The following is a 19,635-nucleotide window of genomic DNA, read 5'->3' as shown; positions in this document are numbered from 1 at the left end:
TTGGCCAGGAAACATCCATGTACCGCTTTCCTGTAAGAAAGGCAAGAGAAGTCAAGAGAGTGCCAGGGAAATGTTACCTAATTTAAATAACACTTTGGTTCTTTTTGTACTGAATAAATAAACAAACCTGCTGAGGAATTGTGCTAGCAATGCAAATGGCCACACCCACTACATCTGATTGGGTGGCCTGTGGTGGGAAGCAGTCAGCTTTTTATTCCATCTCTTTGCAGTGGACTTTCATTCTCTGGACATCCCAGGGCACCTGTGATCAGACGTGGAAGAACACCACAAGCCCGATGTAGCCTGCATGCATGCTTTCGACACCCAATGGGCAAATCTACAAAATAAATACACTTCCTACCAGAGGACATTAGGAGCAAACCAATATCCCAGTTATGTTGCTCATTATCGTTCCTGAAAAGAAAAGGAAAGCAGGTAAGAATGCTCCACATTTTAAATATGTTTGTGCTTGCATGAATCCTTGCGCATGGACAGCTGGCCACCTAGAATTTGGAAAGCTGAGAAGAGAGCTTTGAAAAAATCATGCAGTCTGCTCCTGAATGTCAGTTGCTGGGAATCACAAGTGGGGATTGTGATTGCGGTTTCGCCCATGTTCTGCTTCAGAACTTCCAACAGGGACATCTGATTAGCCACTGTGAAGACGTGATGCTCAAGTAGATGCAGGGTTTTTTCCCCAATGGGCTGCATCCAGTTACGTCCTACTGAGAGTAACCCCACTGAAATAAGTGGACATAAATTAGTCATGGCCATTAATTTCACTGGGTGTACTCTGAGAAGGACTAGGACTGTATACAACACGTTTGGCAGGATTCCACTAGGTTTTTGCCTGTGTAGAAGGAGGGCTGCTTCTGAAACTAAACTCTCCACCCTTCCCCTCTTCCTGCAGCCCTCTAAATCCATTCTGGAGTGTTGGAGCAAAATCCAGAACAGTCTTAGGAGGCCATGGAGAGGAAGGAGAGTGGGAGGAAGTCCCATTGCACAAGTGGTCCTCAATTCCCTGCACATCTATCCACTTAGTGCCATGTTAAATTCTGCACTGTGTTCTTAAAAACCTTTTGAGGTCTTTCTTTCTTTCTTTCTTTCTTTCTTTCTTTCTTTCTTTCTTTCTGCTTCATTGGAAAATTTTACCTTTGAGGATTGCATATCCCTATCTGATATACAGGCTGGGAGCCTTGAGTGTGACTCCTTATGCATCACACACAAGAGGGAGATATCTACAGGCTTAGAGAAAAACTGAAGTCTGCAGAAGTAAATCTACAGATCTATCTATCTGAGGGCGGGGGACCTAAAAAGGCAAGGTCCCCGAAAATCAATCAATTGAAGCTGAACACACTATTAAGGCGCTGTGGGTTAAACCACAGAGCCTAGGACTTGCCAATCAGAAAGTCGGCAGTTCGAATTCCCGTGATGGGGTGAGCTCCCATTGTTCGGTCCCTGCTCCTGCCAACCTAGCAGTCTGAAAGCACGTCAAAGTGCAAGTAGATAAATAGATACCGCTCTGGCAGGAAGGTAAACGGCGTTTCCATGCGCTGCTCTGGTTCACCAGAAGCGGCTTAGTCATGCTGGCCACATGACCCGGAAGCTGTACGCCAGCTCCCTCGACCAATAAAGCGAGATGAGCGCTGCAACCCCAGAGTCAGCCACGACTGGACCTAATGATCAGGGGTCCCTTTACCTTTACCTATTAAGACACAGAAGGCTGGCTGCCTGTTTTTGTGGGTGAAGAGGACAGAAAACAAGAGTGACAGGGTACAGAATGGGGTGACCTAGGGAAAGACCATGGCTGACTGGAAGTCTGAACTGGAGCACTCCAGGCCCCACTTACAAGGAAGAATGAATTTGTCAATGTGTCATGAACTGGCAGGGCAATGGAGAGGAGGAAGAGGATCCCAGTGAGGGGTGTAGCTGGGACAGGGACACACCAGGTCAAGCTGGGAAAGGGGAAGGAGAGGTTGGTGTGGGAAGTACTCATGGGGTGATGGAGGATGACAAGAGGATGGGGGTCAGTGCATAGGAACCAGAGCAGCAGGACCCATCACCGGAGTCAGAGGGGCACCTGTCTCCATGAATACAGCAGTCTCTGAGGAGTAGGGAGCAGTGGGAGGAGTGCTCCAGTAGGCTGAGGCAGGCAAGGGCCCACAGCCCAGCTCTCTAGCTGGCCAGGTGGGGCTCGCTAGCTCTGGGAGGTAGTATGTGGTGCCTCAGATGGAGTGTGCTGGGGACAGGTGAGGGTCGCGTGCCTCATCAAGCCCAGATGCTGCAATAAGCATACAAAATATAAAAGGGCAGCAGAGCTGAGGTGCTGTTTTCTCAACTGACCATGTTGATGGTGCCTCAACTTGGATGTGCGGCTTTGCTTCACTTTGGACACGTGGATTGACCCTGGACTGGGGACTTGACAAATGGACTTGCCGCCAGGTAGGCCAGGGGTTCAGGGAACAATGTTGGCTGGTCCCTCGGCTTCTGACAAAGTTGAAGGACACATTCTAACCAGGCAAAATAACTCAAGGAGTGTATGCAGTAGTAGGGCTAGTGAGGGATGTGAGCCTGTGGAGAGTTCAAAGAGCTGAATAGCGAGGCCTAGCAAACTGCATTTTGCCCTCAGGCTTCAGGCTCCTCATGCCAGTTGAGGAGCCCATTCCATTTGTTCACAAAGGTGTTTATCCATTCCTCTGCATTTCTAGGGAACCCATTTCCAACCAACAGCAAATTTGCTCCCCTGAAACCCTTGAGTCTTCATCTGCAAACCATTTTTCCATTTCCAAGTGTTCCTCCGAATGAAATATCTGTGGCAGTAAACTGCATTTGCTCCCAAGTCATGTGGACTCCCCATTAATCTGAGGCAGAAAAGTTCCCACCAGAAAATTGGTGAGAATGTGACGTCCTGGACATCTTCTGAGTCTGAGGGCATCACATGAAGCCTGGAGAGGGACGGAACTGTCTTTATAGCTGACGCTTATCTTGGTCCGTTTGAAAGGCAGACTGGCCTTAGGCCCCTGTTCCTGAAGGTTGTAGTGAAAACCGTCACATTGATCCGGGGACATTTGGTGCTGTGGTTAGCATTTGTCTGATGATCAGGGTGGAGAGAAGAAAATGTCTTTAAGAGAACCTGAGGCAGTTTTCCTCTTTCATGTTGGCCAGATGTCAAGAAGACCATGTGCAGGAGTGGGGAAGGACGGTGAGCATCTCAACACCACAGACTTGAACTGGCTTGAAGGAACTGTTCCTTCTCCTCAGAGCTCTCTGAAGACTGTTGGTCTGGGGGGACATAAGGCGCTTCCGGCCAGAGGCCCATCTACTCCAGCAACATATTCTCATCATAACCAATGAGGTGCCCATTATTGGAAACCCTCAACCAGTTGCCTATTATGCTTCTCTCACATGATTCCCAGCAACTGAGATTCAAAGCCATACCATATGACAGTGGAGGGAGACATAGGTGTTGTGGCTAGTAACCACTAATAGCCTTCATGAGGGCAGAGGCAGGATACTAGGGAATACTTGTGGTAGACAGACAGGCCTAGTCTCAGCTGGCACCGCTGCCCTGAGGTCCCTTTTCTGCTGCTTCACTGGGTGCCCTTATCATCACCCTGAGTATTTGTGAGCAAATATTCTGGGAGCCTCCTGACACCTATAAGAGCAGGAGTCACCAGTGTGCTTGCCAATAATAATAGTAATAATAATTTATTATTTATACCCCGCCCATCTGGCTGGGCTTCCCCAGCCACTCTGGGCAGCTTCCAACGATGTATTGAAATACACTAATGCATTAAAAATTAAAAGCTTCCCTAAACAGGGCTGCCTTCAGATGTCTTCTAAAAATCTGGTAGTTGTTCTCTTTGACATCTGGTGGGAGGGCGTTCAACAGCGTGGGTGCCACTACCGAAAAGGCCCTCTGCCTGGTTCCCTGTAACTTAGCTTCTCACAGTGAGGGAATCGCCAGAAGGCCTTCGGTGCTGGACCTCAATGTCCGGGTAGAACGATGGGGGTAGAGACGCTCCTTCAGATGTACTAGACCAAGGCCGTTTACTTCCTACGAAACCCACAAAAGGTAAATATCCCCTCAGAAATTCACTCTAATTCAGGAACCCCCAAGGGCCACATATTACCTAAGAGGAGGAGGAGTTTGGACTTGATATCCCTTCTTTCACTCCCTTAAGAAGTCTCAAAGTGGCTAACAATCTCCTTTCCCTTCCTCTCCCACAACAAACACTCTGTGAGGTGAGTGAAGCTGAGAGATTTCAGAGAAGTGTGACTAGCCCAAGGTCACCCAGCAGCTGCATGTGGAGGAGCGGAGACACGAACCCAGTTTGCCAGATTATGAGTCCACTGCTGTTAACCACCACACCATGCTAGCTAGAGAAAACTTAGAGAAAACTTCCTGCAGCCACATACCAGTTGTGGGTGGGGCAAAGGTGGGCAAAGCAAGGAATGTAAATATTACCTCTCGTACAGTACGCTAGAGGGACGCGGGTGGTGTTGTGGTCTAAACCACTGAGCCTAAGGTTTGCCAGTCAGAAGGTCTGCAGTTTGAATCCCCACGACGGGGTGAGCTCCCATTGCTCGGTCCCAGCTCCTGCCAACCTAGCAGTTCAAAAGCACATCAAAATGCAAGTAGATAAATAGGTACTGCTCCGGCGGGAAGGGAACGGCTTTTCCACGCACTGCTCTGGTTTTGCCAGAAGTGGCTTAGTCATGCTCGCCACATGACCTGGAAAAACTGTCTGCGGGCAAACGTTGATTCCCTCAGCCAGTAAAGTGAGATGAGCACTGCAATCCCAGAGTCGTTCGTGGCTGGACTTAACTGTCAGGGGTCCTTTTCCTTTACCTTTTACAGTACGCTAATACACACACTCCCACACCCATCTCTATCCTTCATGAAGATCAGAGTTCAGGGACACATCCCAGCCAGCCAAGGAGGGTGTGAATCAGGGCCAGTGAGGGGCATGGACTGCAGAGAGTCCCAAGGGCTAGACAGAAAGGCCTAGTGCAGGGGCGGAGGAAGGGGGTGTAGTGGGTGTGGGCCACCCCATGTGTCAACACTGAGGGGGGTGACAAAATGCTGGGCAGCACTCACCACAGGGACTGCAGTCACACGTCTCTCCTGGGAGAGACGCGGTAGCTTGGGCGCACGCAGGCTCTGCGCTGCCCAAACTGTCTGCCCGTTGCCTCCACCCAGCTCTAGGGCAGCTGAGTGGGAGGAGGCAGGCAGACTCAGGAGGCCCCGCAGTGCACCCCACCCCTATTGGCGGCTCGCCCTGCCCCAAGCAGCTTCCTCCACCGCTGGCCTCATGGCCACCAGGTGTGAGGTTCCCCCATCCCTGCTCTTATCCTCCATTCCAAATGCCATTGCAGCCAGTTCCTCACTGCTGCCCACACAAGTCCTGAGCATCCCTCCTAGAATGGTGTTCCAAGGGAGGAGGAATAAACATGGCTGGTAATTTCAGCACTTGAAAGGGAAGGGAAGATAGAGGAATTTTTTTGTGGTGGTGGTGTTTTTCAATCCAAGGAGCATTTGCTGCTGCTCTCTCCTTTTGCAGCTGAAAAGACCAAGGGAAACGATGTTCCTCCGCTTGCTAGCTTGCTCCCCAGCCCCCAGGTCTCTGTAGCATTGTAGCACACTCCTGCCATCAGCTGTCTGATTGACAGAACAGTCTGATCACCTGGAGAGGAGCAAAAGTGCATCCATTAGCTAGCGAGAGAGGGCTAGGTAGAATCTTATCTTCTGCTGCTGGCTGTTTATGAGCTGTGTGGTTGCAAAAAGGCAAGCCTCCTCCTCCCTTCTCTTCTCGCTCTCCTCCTCCTCCGGCTCATTTGCTGGAAGAAAGCAGCAGCAGGGCTGAGCTGAGAAGTTTTTGGCATGGACTTGAGAAGGCAGAGGGACTTAAGCTCACCAGCTCCAGCACCCCAGCAGCCAGACTGCTCATCCATAGCCTGGACAGGTTTCCAAGCTGCTCTGTTTTCTGCTAGGGAGAAACCAAGCACAGGCGTGTTTCTGGGACTTGGTTTGGAATCACAGCATTTTAGCCAAAGTTGATGGGACTATCTGAGGTTGTGGTTTTTTTCCTCCCTCCTCCTTGTGGTGAGAAGATCCCAAGAAGTGTCAGCGGAGAAGTGGGGGTGTCTTTGAGTCCACCCCTTTTGGTGGGCTCAAGGAGGTTCTCCTTCCAAAGTACCAAAGAGGTCTCTGTTTGGATGTAAGCAAGATCACCAAGACATCCCTGCTGATCAAAGCTCGTTCTGCAGGAACTGGAGATGGAGAATGAGGTTGGGAAATCTGTGGATAAGCAAATGGATAAATACATGTAATTATTCTGGTCTTTTTTTTTAAAAAAAAAGCTCACTTTCTTTCTCTGTTTTCTGCTTTTGCACCATTGTTCTCTCCGTTCTCCCATCTTCTGTTCTTCTGGTGTGTATCCATCCCTTTAGAACGTCAGAGGGACATGTGGTTAATCATTTTGTGCCCTTCTTCCATAGAGTGACCATAATGGGGAAATCAGAAAGCCAAATGGATATTGTGGAGAAAGCAACCAGATCTGGGCAGAAGTCCTGGAGCTTGGTTGCTCTCAGCTTGTCTGTTCTCCTAGTCCTCATGAGCTGTGCTGTGGTTTCCTTAGTAATCCTCTACTCGAAAAGCAGAGGTAAGAGAACAACTGTTACTTATGTGGTTTCCTTCTCTCCTTAACTGCATATTTGGGTAAATTGTATACAGTGCTAAAAAAAAACTATATAGGAAAGAATTTGTTACCATTGCTTGGGGGAGGAGGATTGGGGGGATAATTTGTGAGATCTCTTCTCCTAATGTGTGTGTGGGGTGTGTGTGTGTGTGTGTGTGTGTGTGTGTGTGTGTAAATATGAATAAGCTCACCACAATCCTATCTGCAGTTTTCAAGGTAAATCTCAACTTGACAAGAATGAAAATCAAAAAAGGAGTCCCTGTATAATCACTGGCATTCTCTAGCATACCTTACAAGGGGTGAATAGTAATCCCAGATCCCAGGCAAAAAAGATAGCTGCCATTGCCCAGCATAATATAGCAGATTAATTGTTGAGTTTCGACACAGAACACCAATATTTAAATACTCGCTGCTCCACAGAGTCTACTAACTGGGAAACTCTGGGATTTGAGCAAATGAGAATATACAGTGTGTTTGTGTGTGTGTCAGTGTGTGTGTGTGTGTGTGTGTGTGCGCACACACACACACACACACACACACACAGAGAGAGAGAGAGAGAGAGAGCCAATTTTAGTGGAGAGAGAAAATTTAAGAGAGAGAAAAGCTGTATAAATGAAATAGAGGGGGGAAATTGAAATATTAACCTCAGCTAACAATATTGAAAAGCTTGGTTGAGTTAACAAGAGCCCAGATTCTCAACATTGGGCTGGTGGACATAAGAATGTGTGTTTGCATCCGTCTCCTTGAGACAGTGTGCAGTGGAGAAAACGACGACTCCTTGTGCAGTGTGGATTTTAGGCAGAATGAGGAGAGGGGCTTATTTAGATGTAGACAATTTGGGATCTGCTATGCTTATCATGCTAGAGCAGGAGATGCAGTAAGCTTGTAAGAACTGCATAATTTTGTACCTTCTGCAGAAGCCCAAATGCAGTCTGTCACTAGAAGAGTGAGTTTTAAAAGAACTCCCACACAGAACTGGGAAGGAGGGGGAGAGCGGCATGCTGTATTTATTCTGCCTTAAAAAGCCTCTTTTGTTTTTTTTAAGATTCTGATGGCAGCACTGATTTCCTCCTCATTGGCTTTCTCACCACTGAAGTGTTGCCTGAATATTTTGTCCCCAGGTTCATAAAACTAGAACTAGAAATCAATCGTTCAGCAGAACCAGCTGTAGATTTAGGGAAGAGGAAAGGATTGTATTTCATTGATATCTCATTTTTAGGCTAAGAATCTTTAGAAGTAGTCCCTAAGAAGCCCACAGGGGACACATTCTCTTCTGGGCAGCATTCAGGAGAGGTACATGCCAATGGTAGGCAGGGCAAGAGGCAAAAGTAAGCAGAGAAATGAATGCCTTTGTATGGCAGGTGAGTTTCTGAACACACACAAACAGCCTTATCCCCCAACCAGGCAAACATGGGGCATTATCAGACGTTTTTTTTTTAAACTGTTTTTATTAAAAGATTTTCATCGGTAATAAAATAATTAATAATAATAATAATAATAATAATAATAATAATAATTTAATATTAATGCCCCACCCATCTGTCTGGGTTTCCCCAGCCACCCTGAGCAGCTTCCAACAAAAAATTAAAAATACATTAAAACATCAGTCATTAAAAACTTCCCTAAACAGGGCTGCCTTCAAATGTCTTCTAAACATGAGATAGTTGTTTATTTCTTTGACATCAGATGGGAGGGCGTTCCACAAGGCGGGTGCCACTACCAGGAAGGCACATAAACGTCTCTGTTTTCAGTTCGTAGATTCTTTTCTGCATGTCAGTTACGTTCAATGTGAGACATTGCTGTCATGTGCATTCTGAGGTTGCGGGGAGAGAGAAGTAGGTCCAAGGAAATATTCCAGCCAGATCGAAACACTCGGGAAGGGTGCAAAGAAGAGCTGGTCATGGGGTGTAAGAAAAGCCCTGCTGGAATCAGGGAAAAGGCCCATTTGCTCCAGCATCCTGTTCTCACAGTGGCCAACCAGACAGTGATGTAGCATAGGTTGCCAGTGCCCAGGGCAGAGCCAGTGTTGCCCCCCACAGTGGGCTGGGCGGCTGGGGTGGAGGTGCGCACCCCAGCCCCAAAAGCTCAGCTTGGGTGCGGCTTGCCTCCCCATGGTTGCGGAAGGCAGCAGGAGCTCACCCATATGGCCTCAGTGAGGGAACCTGTTGTGGGGGCGCCTGGTTGTGCCCCTCTCAGAATTTTGGGGCCCGGGGCCACTGTTAGAATTCCTGCTCCGTGATTGCAGTCATGGGGTTGTTGTCTATCACATGACAGTGTATGTTTTGACTCCACAGAATGGGAAGTGACGGAGACAGGATGTTTGTGTTACTGTGTTCCGTGAAGTGGGACTATTGTCCTTTGTTCTTTCTCTTTGCTGTCTGATGCTAGAGAGAGAGGGAGACATGTTGCAGTGCTCTGTGTGTGTTTATACGTAAATAAAGTAGATTAGCCAAAATGCTGAGTTGCTGAGGTCTGTTAAGCTGCAAAGACTCTGTGGATCCCGAAGTGTGCTGGTGTCTGTTGGCATCAGTCGTTGTGATGTTCGGGCTGAAGAAAGCTTTTGAAGCTCCCAAACAATCGACCAGGAGGGAGAGAACATGCCAGTCGGGCATGTGTCTCTGCCAGGGTCCTACTCAAGTGTAGGACAAGCTCCTGACAACCACTACCCCTCGGCCCCCATGCTATGCCACTGCAGCTAGATTCCTGCAAGCAGGTCCTGAGAGCAACAACCCTCTGTCCAGTGATTCGCAGCAATGGTTATTCACAGCCATATGGCCTATGATAGTGGAGGCAGAGCACAGCCGCCATGGGCTTTCCTTCCAGGAATTTGTCCAATCCTCTTTTATAGCCGCTGGAGCCAACTTCAGGGGGCTATGGGCGGTGGCAGAGGAAGCCACTCAGGCACCTGGGGCGGGGCGCCCAGGGACAGGGCGAGCCACCCATAAGGGCTGGGCGCACTATGGGGCCTCCGGAGTCTGCCTGCCTCCTCCCACTCAGCCGCCCTACATCTGGGGGGGAGGCGACAGGCAGACCGTTTGGGCAGCGTGGAGCTGCCTGTCTCTCCCAGGAGGCCCTGCAGTGAGTGCCGCCCAGCATTTTGTCACCCCCCTCAGTGGTGACGCCTGGAGCTGCCTGCATCCACCGCACCCCCCTTCCTCCACCCCGGCTATGGGTGTTTCAGCACCCACAATAATGTATTTGTGGGCTGGGCCCCCGGAAAGTCAATGGGCAAAGCTGAAGCCCTTCATTGCAGGAGCCCACAATCTTCAGCGCGAGATAGCACCTATGTTTTTACAGCCTTCCAAGTAGGTGGCCATTGCCGCCTCTTATGTCAAATAAATCTTGGCTTTGTAATTGTCTTAGAAAGGTATGTGGGGTGTCAGGAGGGTTAAAGGTAAAGGTACCCCTGCCCGTACGGGCCAGTCTTGACAGACTCTAGGGTTGTGCGCCCATCTCACTTAAGAGGCCGGGGGCCAGCACTGTCCGAAGACACTTCCGGGTCACGTGACCAGCGTGACATCGCTGCTCTGGCGAGTCAAAGCCACACACAGAAACGCCGTTTACCTTCCCGCTAGTAAGCGGTCCCTATTTATCTACTTGCACCCCGGAGTGCTTTCGAACAGCTAGGTTGGCAGGCGCTGGGACCGAACAACGGGAGTTCACCCCGCCGCGGGGATTCGAACCGCCGACCTTTCGATCAGCAAGCCCTAGGCGCTGAGGCTTTTACCCACAGCACCACCCGCGTCCCTGTCAGGAGGGTTAGGTCAGGATAAATCACTGTGAAATAGGCTCTGAGAAGGGGAGCGCCTTTGACAGATTCAGTAAAAATAGTAGCCTCCCCCCCACACACACACACATAGACACACTCACAGAAGAGCCCGGCTGGGTCAGGCAAATGACCTATCTAGCCCAGCATCCTGTTCTCACAGTGCCGAATCACATGCCCATTGGAAACCTGCAAGCAGGATTCAAGCACAGAAGCCCTCTCCTCTTCTGTGGCTCCAGAAACTGGTACAGTGGTACCTCGGGTTAAGTACTTAATTCGTTCTGGAGGTCTGTTCTTAACCTGAAACTGTTCTTAACCTGAAGCATCACTTTAGCTAACGGGGCCTCCTGCTGCTGCCATGCCGCCGGAGCACGATTTCTGTTCTCATCCTGAAGCAAAGTTCTTAACCTGAAGCACTATTTCTGGGTTAGCGGAGTCTGTAACCTGAAGCGTATGTAACCTGAAGCGTGTGTAACCCGAGGTACCACTGTATTTGGAAGCATTGCCCTCCAAGTCTGGAGGCAGAGCATAGCCATCCTGGCTAATAGCTATTGATAGCCCTCTCCTCCACGAATTTGTCTAATCTTCTTGTAAAGCCATCCAAGTTGGTGGCCATCCCTGCCTCCTGGGGAAGTGAGTTCCATACTTTAACTGTGTGAAGAAGTGCTTTCTTTTAATCTGTCCCATTCAGCTTCCTTGGATGCCCATGCATTCTAGTGTGATGAGGGAGGGAGAAAACCATTCCCCTATCCGCTTTCTCCATGCCAGGCATAATTTTATAAACTTCTATCGTGTCACTTTTTACTCTTTTCTCTAAGCCAGCGTTTCCCAAACTTGACTCTCCAACTGTTTTTTGGACTACAACTCCCATCGCCCCCAGTGGTCAAGAATGATGGGAACTGTAGTCCGGAAACAGCTGGAGAGCCAAGTTTGGGAAACACTGTTCTAAACCAAATGCTGCAGCCTTTTCTCATAGGAGAGTCACTCCATCCCTTTGATCGTTTTGGTGGTCCTTTTCTGAGCCTTCTCCAAGTCAACTCAATATATATATATATTCTAACTATAAGAAAAAACAAACTTCACACATTGGCGTTTGTGTTATCGGTGTCACCCAAATCCTCCAAGTTCAGGAACACTCTGCAAAAAGTTTACACATTTATATCCATTCCCCATGGTGATGCAAATAAAAATATCCTACTGGTTCTGGGTCTCGGTGATTTTAACACCTACATAAAAAAAACAAGGGCTACTGAAACCAAAGATGCCCATCAAGCTGGATTGGATTGTGGGAGTTCTTGGTGAGGAGAGCAGGAGGGTGGGAATCCTAAGGAGTTGTGTTATGTTTGCTGGGGAAAGAATGTGGTTGAGCTGGTTTGACAGGAGGCAAGATGGCCAGGCGTGTCGCATATTTCTCAAGGTCTGAGTCTGAAGATACAAAGATGCCTGAAAACTTAGCTCTAAAGGAGGGGAACCTCAGACCTGTGGCCCAAATGCTGCCCTCCAACTCCTCTATTTGAACTGCAGGGCATTTCCTCAGACTTCATTCCCTCTCAGAGGCAACTTCATCCTTTGGTGCTTTTTCATGGTTGGAATGTGCCCTGAATCTGTGATGATGCCTCGTGGTTACCTGCAAGGAAGATGGAGAGATTGGGGGGTAGGGGTGGGTGTCTTACTCCACATAGGTAAGAGTCACATCCTTTGCCCATAGGCGCCAACTCCTAGGGACTGAAGTCCCTTTGCCCCCCCCCCCATAAAATATTTGAGGAGGCTGCTACCCCCAAAGTTGATGGGCATTGCCATTCAAATGGTGTGTGTGTGCATCTCGTGATCGATTATGCAGCACTTACCTGCCCCTCCCCAATGTTTTATTCAAGCTGGCACCCTGATCTGGCCTCACCCTGCAGCTATATGTGGCACCTGGAAGGGCACCCACAAAAGAACAAAGAGTAGAGTTGAATAGGACTCTGAACATCTTGGTCCATTGGCAATATCATGAGCACACTGCCTCTGAACCTAAAGGCTGAATATCTATTCATCCTTACTAGGTTAAGCGGTCCTGCTGACAATGTCCTGTCCAAACCCTGGAGCCATCAGTGATGAAGCTCCTGGAATACACCATTGACACAATGCCAGAATAATATACGGAGATGTCAATAACCTTTTGGTGGAATTCTGAAGAGCAGTTGCTGGGAATCACAAGTGGGGAGAATGCTGTTGTGCTCAAGTCCTGCTTGTGGGCTTCCCATCATGGGCAACTGGTTGGACACTGTGAGAGCAGAGTGGTGTGCCTGATCCAGAAGGGCTCTTCTCATGTAGAACAGGAGACATGATAGAGGTGTATAGAATTATGTATGGCGTTGAGCAGGTGGACAGAGGATAGTTTTTCTCTCTCATAACACTAGAACTCAGGGCCATGCAATGAAGCTGAATGTTCAAAGATTCAGGACGAAAGAAAATATTTCTTCATGCAGCACATATTCGATCCCATGGGATGTAGTGATGACCACTAACCTGGAGAACTAGCCTCTTCTTCCAGGGATTTCTGTCAATGGTAGCTAGTCACAATGGCTATGTCCTGCCTCCACTGTCAGAAGGCAGTATGTCTCTGAATACGAGTTGCTGGAAATTTCAGGTAGGTTTGTTGGCATGTGGGAGTTTTTTGTACAATCTTTGTGAATGGTCTGTGTTTTATGTGCTTTTCTTATATCCACAGATTTACAGAATGGTGCCAGTCCACAGAACGTATGTACCACCCATGGGTGTGTAACAGCAGGTAAAAATGATATTATTTCCTGAACCATTCTTTTTTTTTTTCGGCTGAGGTCCACTACAGGGAATGTGCTGGCATAGCAGACCAATGAAGTCAGCAGGATTGAACCCTCCACTTATCAGCTAAGGGTAGCGCTCCACTATTGTGTTCTCGGCAGGGAATGTGTCTCCCAACTCCACCCACCAACCAACTTTGACAGTACCTCCCACTTTTGAGCCACTAGCTGTCAACATCTCAAATGATTGTTGGCCCCGCTTGCAATCCCTAAGACAGTTGGATGGTACCTTGTACGCCTCCTTCTGGCAACTCCTGCAGCCAAGCTGGTGCCAAAAGTATTGCTTTGGTTTCCTTTGGACCACATTGACAAGACCGAGAGGGGTGGGGTCTTGTCATCTGGGCAGCCCAAGACCTCCTTACAAACTGCCAAGGTTTGTGCCCTGGGGAGGTTACATTGGTGCTGCTAATGCAGCCGTCTGACTTCACCCCCAGAGGTGCACTTTATTGTATCTCAAAACAGACAGATGCCAACAAGGCTGGCTCCACCCACTTGTCAAAGTTGTGCCGTGGTGGTGGGAGAGAGAATGATCTGTCCCCCTGGGCCAAAAATATTCCCCATAACCAGGGCTTAGGGGTAGCCCAGAAATGGCAAATGATCAGGTAACTTAATCAGAATATTCTTCTGAATAAATTTTGGCTCTGTCCTCATTTTGATGTTTATCAGATGCAATAGGAGTGGTGGACTTTTTCAGTCTGAGGGCCACATGACCTTCTGGACAACCTTCAGGGGGCCACGTGCTAACGGTGGGTAGGGCCAGAGGCAAAACTGGGAAGAACCACTAATGTAAAGCAACTAATGTTATGTTTATACAGTAGGCTTGGTTCTAGACACACTCCTCTATATCCCATCTTCTAAAACAAACTGGTTGCCATTTTGTTTACAGTTCCAGTTCCAGGGGCTTGGGAGCTATTTAATTACAAGCATTATTTGGGGGGGGGGGGGTTGCAAACAGTTACCAAGCGTGTAGTGTTGTCTGCCAGAACAATTCCAGCTCTAGGTGAATTCTTTCTTCTTCTTCTTCTTTCTTTTTTGCCAGTTAATTTTTATTGCTTTTCATTTTTTTAATGAATTAACATCAAATTAATTCCAATTTAATACAAATTTAAAAGTTGACTTCCCATCCCGCTCCCTTGATGTTTCACTTCCCACCCTTAATTGCTGCTCAATATTACATACATTTCCAAATTTCATTTCAAAATATTTTGGCCTTTTAGCCTTAATTTTTTTCTATTTTCTTCTTTACTTCCCATCAGCTGCTCTTCTTCGATCTATGCCAGACTTTTACTTAGCTATAACATATTCGCAAATGTTGAGAAGAATTGCTCTTCACTTTGTCAGCCCACATGCATCCTTAATTTTAAAATCAACAAACCACAAACACAAAAAAAGCTCTAGGGGAAATTCAAGCTCTAGGGCAGTGATGGCCAAACTTGGCCCTCCAGCTGTTTGGAAACTACATTTTCCATCACCCCTGACCACTGGTCCTGTTAGCTAGGGATGATGGGAGTTGTAGTCCCAAAACAGCTGATGGGCCAAGTCTGGCCATCACTGCTCTAGGGGGATGTTCTGCCTCTAGGTACAAACTGGCACACAACAGCTGGGAACGGGCTCAATTATTGGACACCACAAGAGTACTTGTAAGCATTCTGTTTCCCCAATAATGGGCACTTTTATGTTTTCATGACATGCAGCTGCCAGAATAATTCAGAACATGGACCCCACGGCAGAACCTTGCCAGAATTTTTACCAGTATGCCTGTGGGGGCTGGCTCAGTCGTCATGTCATCCCAGAGACCAGTTCCAGATACAACATCTTTGACACACTGAGGGATGAACTGGAGATTATTCTCAAAGGTGAGGGTCTCTTTTCTGTACTTTCCCATTACATGCCTACTTCCCCACTCAGTGATAGATCTGTGCACAAGCTAAGCATGCTGCAGTTCATGGACTCAGATTATGATGTTCGTGTTTATGTGTGTGTGTGTGTGAAGTTTTTTAAAAAACATATCATTTGCAACACTTATTAAACATACTTTTATATCCTATACAATTTTTTTACTTCCATCAATCACATCTGAAAATTTCCCAATCTTTTTCACTTAATTTACATTTCTTACTTCCACTATTACATTTAAATATCATAACTAATATCTCTCTTCTTTCTCTTCTTTGTAATGTTTCATATATTCCTCCTTACAAAACTTCTTGTAGTCCTGCCAGCATAATTTGTTGATTACAGTTGCTCCTCAAATAGTTCGTATATTTCTTCCAATCTTCTGTGAATCTCTGGTCCTGCAGGTTTCGAATCCTTCCTGTCTTCTTGTCCAATTCTGCGTAGTCCACAGATTATGACGTTCTAAATACCTCCCCCCAAAATAAAATACCAGTTAGATTGTTAGCCACCTCCATCCAGTGGCATAGAGTGGGTTGTCAGCACCTGGGGCAAGGCAAGTAATTTGCGCCCCCTAACCCTGAGTGAGCCAGGTAGGGGCAGAGAGCTGTGAGTGCGAGCATGCCCCCCCCCCCAGATGTCGCACCCGGTGCGGCCAGCCCCCCTGCACCCCCCATGCTACGCCACTGCCTCCATCCAAGGTCTGAATGTGCCAAGGGAAAGTCTCTGTTCTTTGGCATTACGCATGGTTAATTCAACAATACAGTCAGGGAGGTGGTGTCCTCTGCAAGTTGCACAAAGATGCAAAACCTTGGAGAGCGTCACAACAGAAAATGCTCCGGCAGATGGCGGTAGAGAACTTGAGTGCCTTGCTCACTATTAAGTTGTATTTCAACCAACAGGTGGCTGTAAACAGCTTCCAGTATAGCTTGTTTTGGTCCCTGCAACTTCAGCCCATAGAAAGTGCAAGCAAGAACCCAGCAACTGGTGATTTCAGCCAGGAAGAATAGGCACAATTCTCAGTGATTTCAGCCAACAGGTTAGCAAATCCCGGTTTCCAGCATTAAGAGCATAAGAAGAACTTGCTGGATCAGACCAAACGTCCTTCTAATCCAGTGGTTCCCAACCTTTCTTTGGCCATGCCCCACCTAAGCATCTCTAAAATCCTGATCCCCACCCCAGTGACACATTATTATTATTATTATTCAAAAAGGAACTCCTATTCACGTGGAGGAAGCCTACAAAGCCATTCACTGTTCATAACTCATTCTCAAATTGCCCCATGCTGGGAACCACAGTTCTAATCCAACATTCTCTTCTCACAGTGGCCCAACCAGCAATTGCTATTCAGAGACAGTGGAGGCCGAAACCACAAGTACTTTATCAGCTGTTGCAGCCATGACTTCACCTTCACCCAAACAGAGAGAACAGAGAAGCCATGTTAACTTTCTGGGAAACTGCTAGCATTGCAGGTCATTATGCTACCATGACCCTTTTCTTCCTCCAGGTGTGCTAGAGACACCAGAGCAGGAAGATCGGGAAGCCTTCCAGAAGGCGAAAATGCTTTATAGATCCTGTATGAATGAAAGTGAGTCTCCTCCTCCTCTTTATTCACCCATTTGCCCTTTTTATCAAGTTGTTTTCCCTAGCGGCCACTTTTAGTGAATGGAGTAGGGTGGCGCTGTGGTCTAAACCACAGAGCCTAGGGCTTGCCGATCAGAAGGTTGGCAGTTTGAATCCCCGCGACGGGGTGAGCTCCCGTTGCTCGGTCCCAGCTCCTGCCAACCTAGCAGTTCGAAAGCACAACAAAGTGCAAGTAGATAAATAGGTATCGCTCCGGCGGGAAGGTAAACGGCGTTTCCATGCACTGCTCTGGTTCACCAGAAGTGGCTTAGTCATGCTGGCCACATGACCCGGAAACTGTCAGTAAAGCGAGATGAGCGCCGCAACCCCAGAGTCGTCCGTGACCCGACCTAATGGTCGGGGGTCCCTTTACCTTTACCTATATATGGTTACAATGTAGCTAAAGAAATAATGCATTGCATATTTTATTGGTTAGGAGAAGGGAAGCTCAGTGACAGAGCATCTGCTTTACATGCAGAAGGTCCCAGGTTTGGACCCAATAGTCGGACAGTGTATGGTAGCTTCCTATAGTCATTTCTTCTTTCAGATACCTGTTTTAGATGCACTTATGTCTATTGTCTCCAATGTTGATTGGTGATATGCTACATGTTGCAAGTGTTGGGATGCAGCTTGTGCTGGCGGCTGATGTGCCTGCATGGGAAAGAGGAGAGAGAGGAACCTCCGGGCATATTCAGCCAGGTTTGGGAGGGAGCTGTCTGAGGTCCTGGACAGCCACTGCAAACCTAAGGAGATAATACTGAGCTCTGAGTCAGTATGACGTAGCTTCCTTTATCTTCACGGATCTGCTATAGCTCAGTGGCTGGAGCACTGGCTCTGCATATAGATGCTCCCAGGGTCAAACCACAGCATTTCCAGCTGCAGCTGCAAATCTCCCTTGTCCAAAACCCTGTAGTGCCTCTGCCAGTCAGTGTAGGCGACACTGAGCTTGATCTTCCAATTCCTTGGTACAGTGGATGCTTGGGTTGCAAACATGATCCGTGCGGGAGGCATGATCACAACCCACAGTGTTCGCAACCCTCAGCACCACGTATGCACATGCAGGGGTTGTGATTCGGCACTTCTGTGCATGCACAAAGCACAATTTAGCACTTCTGCGCATTTGTGACTGCCGAAACCCGTTTCGGTACTTTGAGGTTTTGGCGCATCCGTATCCCAAAAAAATGCAACCTCGAGCGTCTGTAACCAAAGGTATGACTTGAATAGTATCCCTATTCTCATTCATTTTTCTTTTCTTTCCTGCTGCTTTCCTTTCCTTTCCCATTCATAGGCATCATAGAGCAACGTGACTCATTGCCTCTGCTCAAGGTCTTGCACACGGTTGGAGGCTGGCCAGTGGCTTCTGCAGACTGGAATATTACAAACGGTAACAAGGAGGCCAGGGGAACTTTGAGGTTGTTGTTGTTGTTGTTGTTGGCAACCAAGCAGTGTATACATTTTATGAAATAAATAAATAATAGTAAATAAAGGAGGGTGCCCATCTTTGAACAGGGATGAGGCAAATCTAAAAAAATGTATATGTAAACATTTACATGTAAACATAAACATAAACACTGACAACTGGGAAACACTGGGAAACACTGGCCTGTGAGCGCTCCAGTAGGAGAACAGCCTTTACCAAAGGTGCCATGGGCTTTGAAGACACTAGAACTCAGGACGCAAGGGAGAAACATGCTAAGAGGAAGGCACACTTGGCAAGCCCTCACCATGATCAACTCCCACCTGGAAACCTATGTCCAGAATTGGCCTCCACAGTCACTTACACACTCATTGTTAAAACCGCTATTATTATTATTATTATTATTATTATTATTATTATTATTAAACTTTTAAAAATCTCATTTTCTTTTCTTTAATCCTTTTGCCACAGAGCCAAACTGGAAAATAGAAGACAAGCTTGCCTTATTGAATTTCCAGTATAACGCACGGGTCCTCATTGACATGTTTGTGTGGCATGACGACCGGGATTCCAGCAGAAATATAATTTATGTAAGAAAGCATCAAATCAGGGAATTGTGGTACTTTAGGTTGGTGGGTTGCTCTTCTTTGCCCATTGCATGCATTTGTACATTTCACTCCCCCATGCCCAATATTTTGTGGATATTGTCTTCTACTAGTCCTCTTCCATCTGTTTAAGATTTCATCATCATCATCTTCACCACTTTTCATTTGTATACCGTCTTTCTAGCTTACAATACCCAAGGCAGTTTACAAGCTGAAGAAACAAAGAATGTACACCTTATAACAATCTAATGCAATACACAAATGTGATAATAAAACATAACTTTAAAATAAGCAACCTACATCAAATAAAGTAACATTCAGCAATCATTAGAATAGTACAGGATAATATTAAATATCAGCATATAAAAATTAAACAGAAATCTACTCATAACAATTACAATAAATTATTTCTAAACTATTTCAATTTCATTGAAACACAGATATATAGCATGTGGCACAGTGCTTCTAGGCAGGTGGAAATTGCATGTAGTCCTTGAAATAAACAACATCTCCAAATAAAGAAATAGAACAGTAAGAAGGAAGCTGGTATGCTGTGCTTCATGTGCTGTTTCCCCAAACAGGAAGGACTGGATTGTCACCCATGCTCCTTATACTCCCAAGTATACCCATTGAAATTAATGGACCTGGCTAACTTAGATATAACCCACTGTATTGCAAGCTGTTTCTGCTCGGTACTGAAGCACAAGTCAACCACCAGCTCTAGCAAAAGACAGATGATCTTTTTGTGCAAGTAGAAGACAGATCATGGTGCCTTCATGATGTTGTTGAACTATAGCTCCCATCATCT

At 47.1% G+C, this 19,635-nt stretch overlaps 1 protein-coding gene across 4 annotated transcripts in view; it reads left to right on the top strand.

Moving 5' to 3' along the window:
• The first annotated feature begins 239 nt into the window (after positions 1–239).
• The window catches only part of MMEL1 (membrane metalloendopeptidase like 1), a 40,332-nt gene continuing 20,936 nt past the window's right edge, over positions 240–19,635 (top strand). Inside the window, exons 1-7 of one of the 4 annotated variants that reach the window (XM_083452128.1) lie at positions 240–435; positions 6,499–6,662; positions 13,178–13,237; positions 14,984–15,145; positions 16,690–16,770; positions 18,094–18,189; positions 18,694–18,812. In XM_083452128.1, the coding sequence (XP_083308254.1) occupies positions 6,509–6,662; positions 13,178–13,237; positions 14,984–15,145; positions 16,690–16,770; positions 18,094–18,189; positions 18,694–18,812 (672 nt within the window). In that variant the 5' untranslated portion in view covers positions 240–435; positions 6,499–6,508. Of the gene's footprint in view, positions 436–5,320; positions 5,459–5,831; positions 6,327–6,498; positions 6,663–13,177; positions 13,238–14,983; positions 15,146–16,689; positions 16,771–18,093; positions 18,190–18,693; positions 18,813–19,635 lie in introns of those variants that run through there. The other 3 variants (XM_083452129.1, XM_083452127.1, XM_083452126.1) reach the window with 3 other exon arrangements.

Source organism: Podarcis tiliguerta (genome assembly GCF_965153285.1).
Source record: "Podarcis tiliguerta genome assembly, chromosome: 8".
NCBI lineage: Eukaryota > Metazoa > Chordata > Lepidosauria > Squamata > Lacertidae > Podarcis > Podarcis tiliguerta.
Note: the sequence above shows the minus strand (reverse complement) of the source record. Positions and strands in the feature narration are given on the sequence as shown.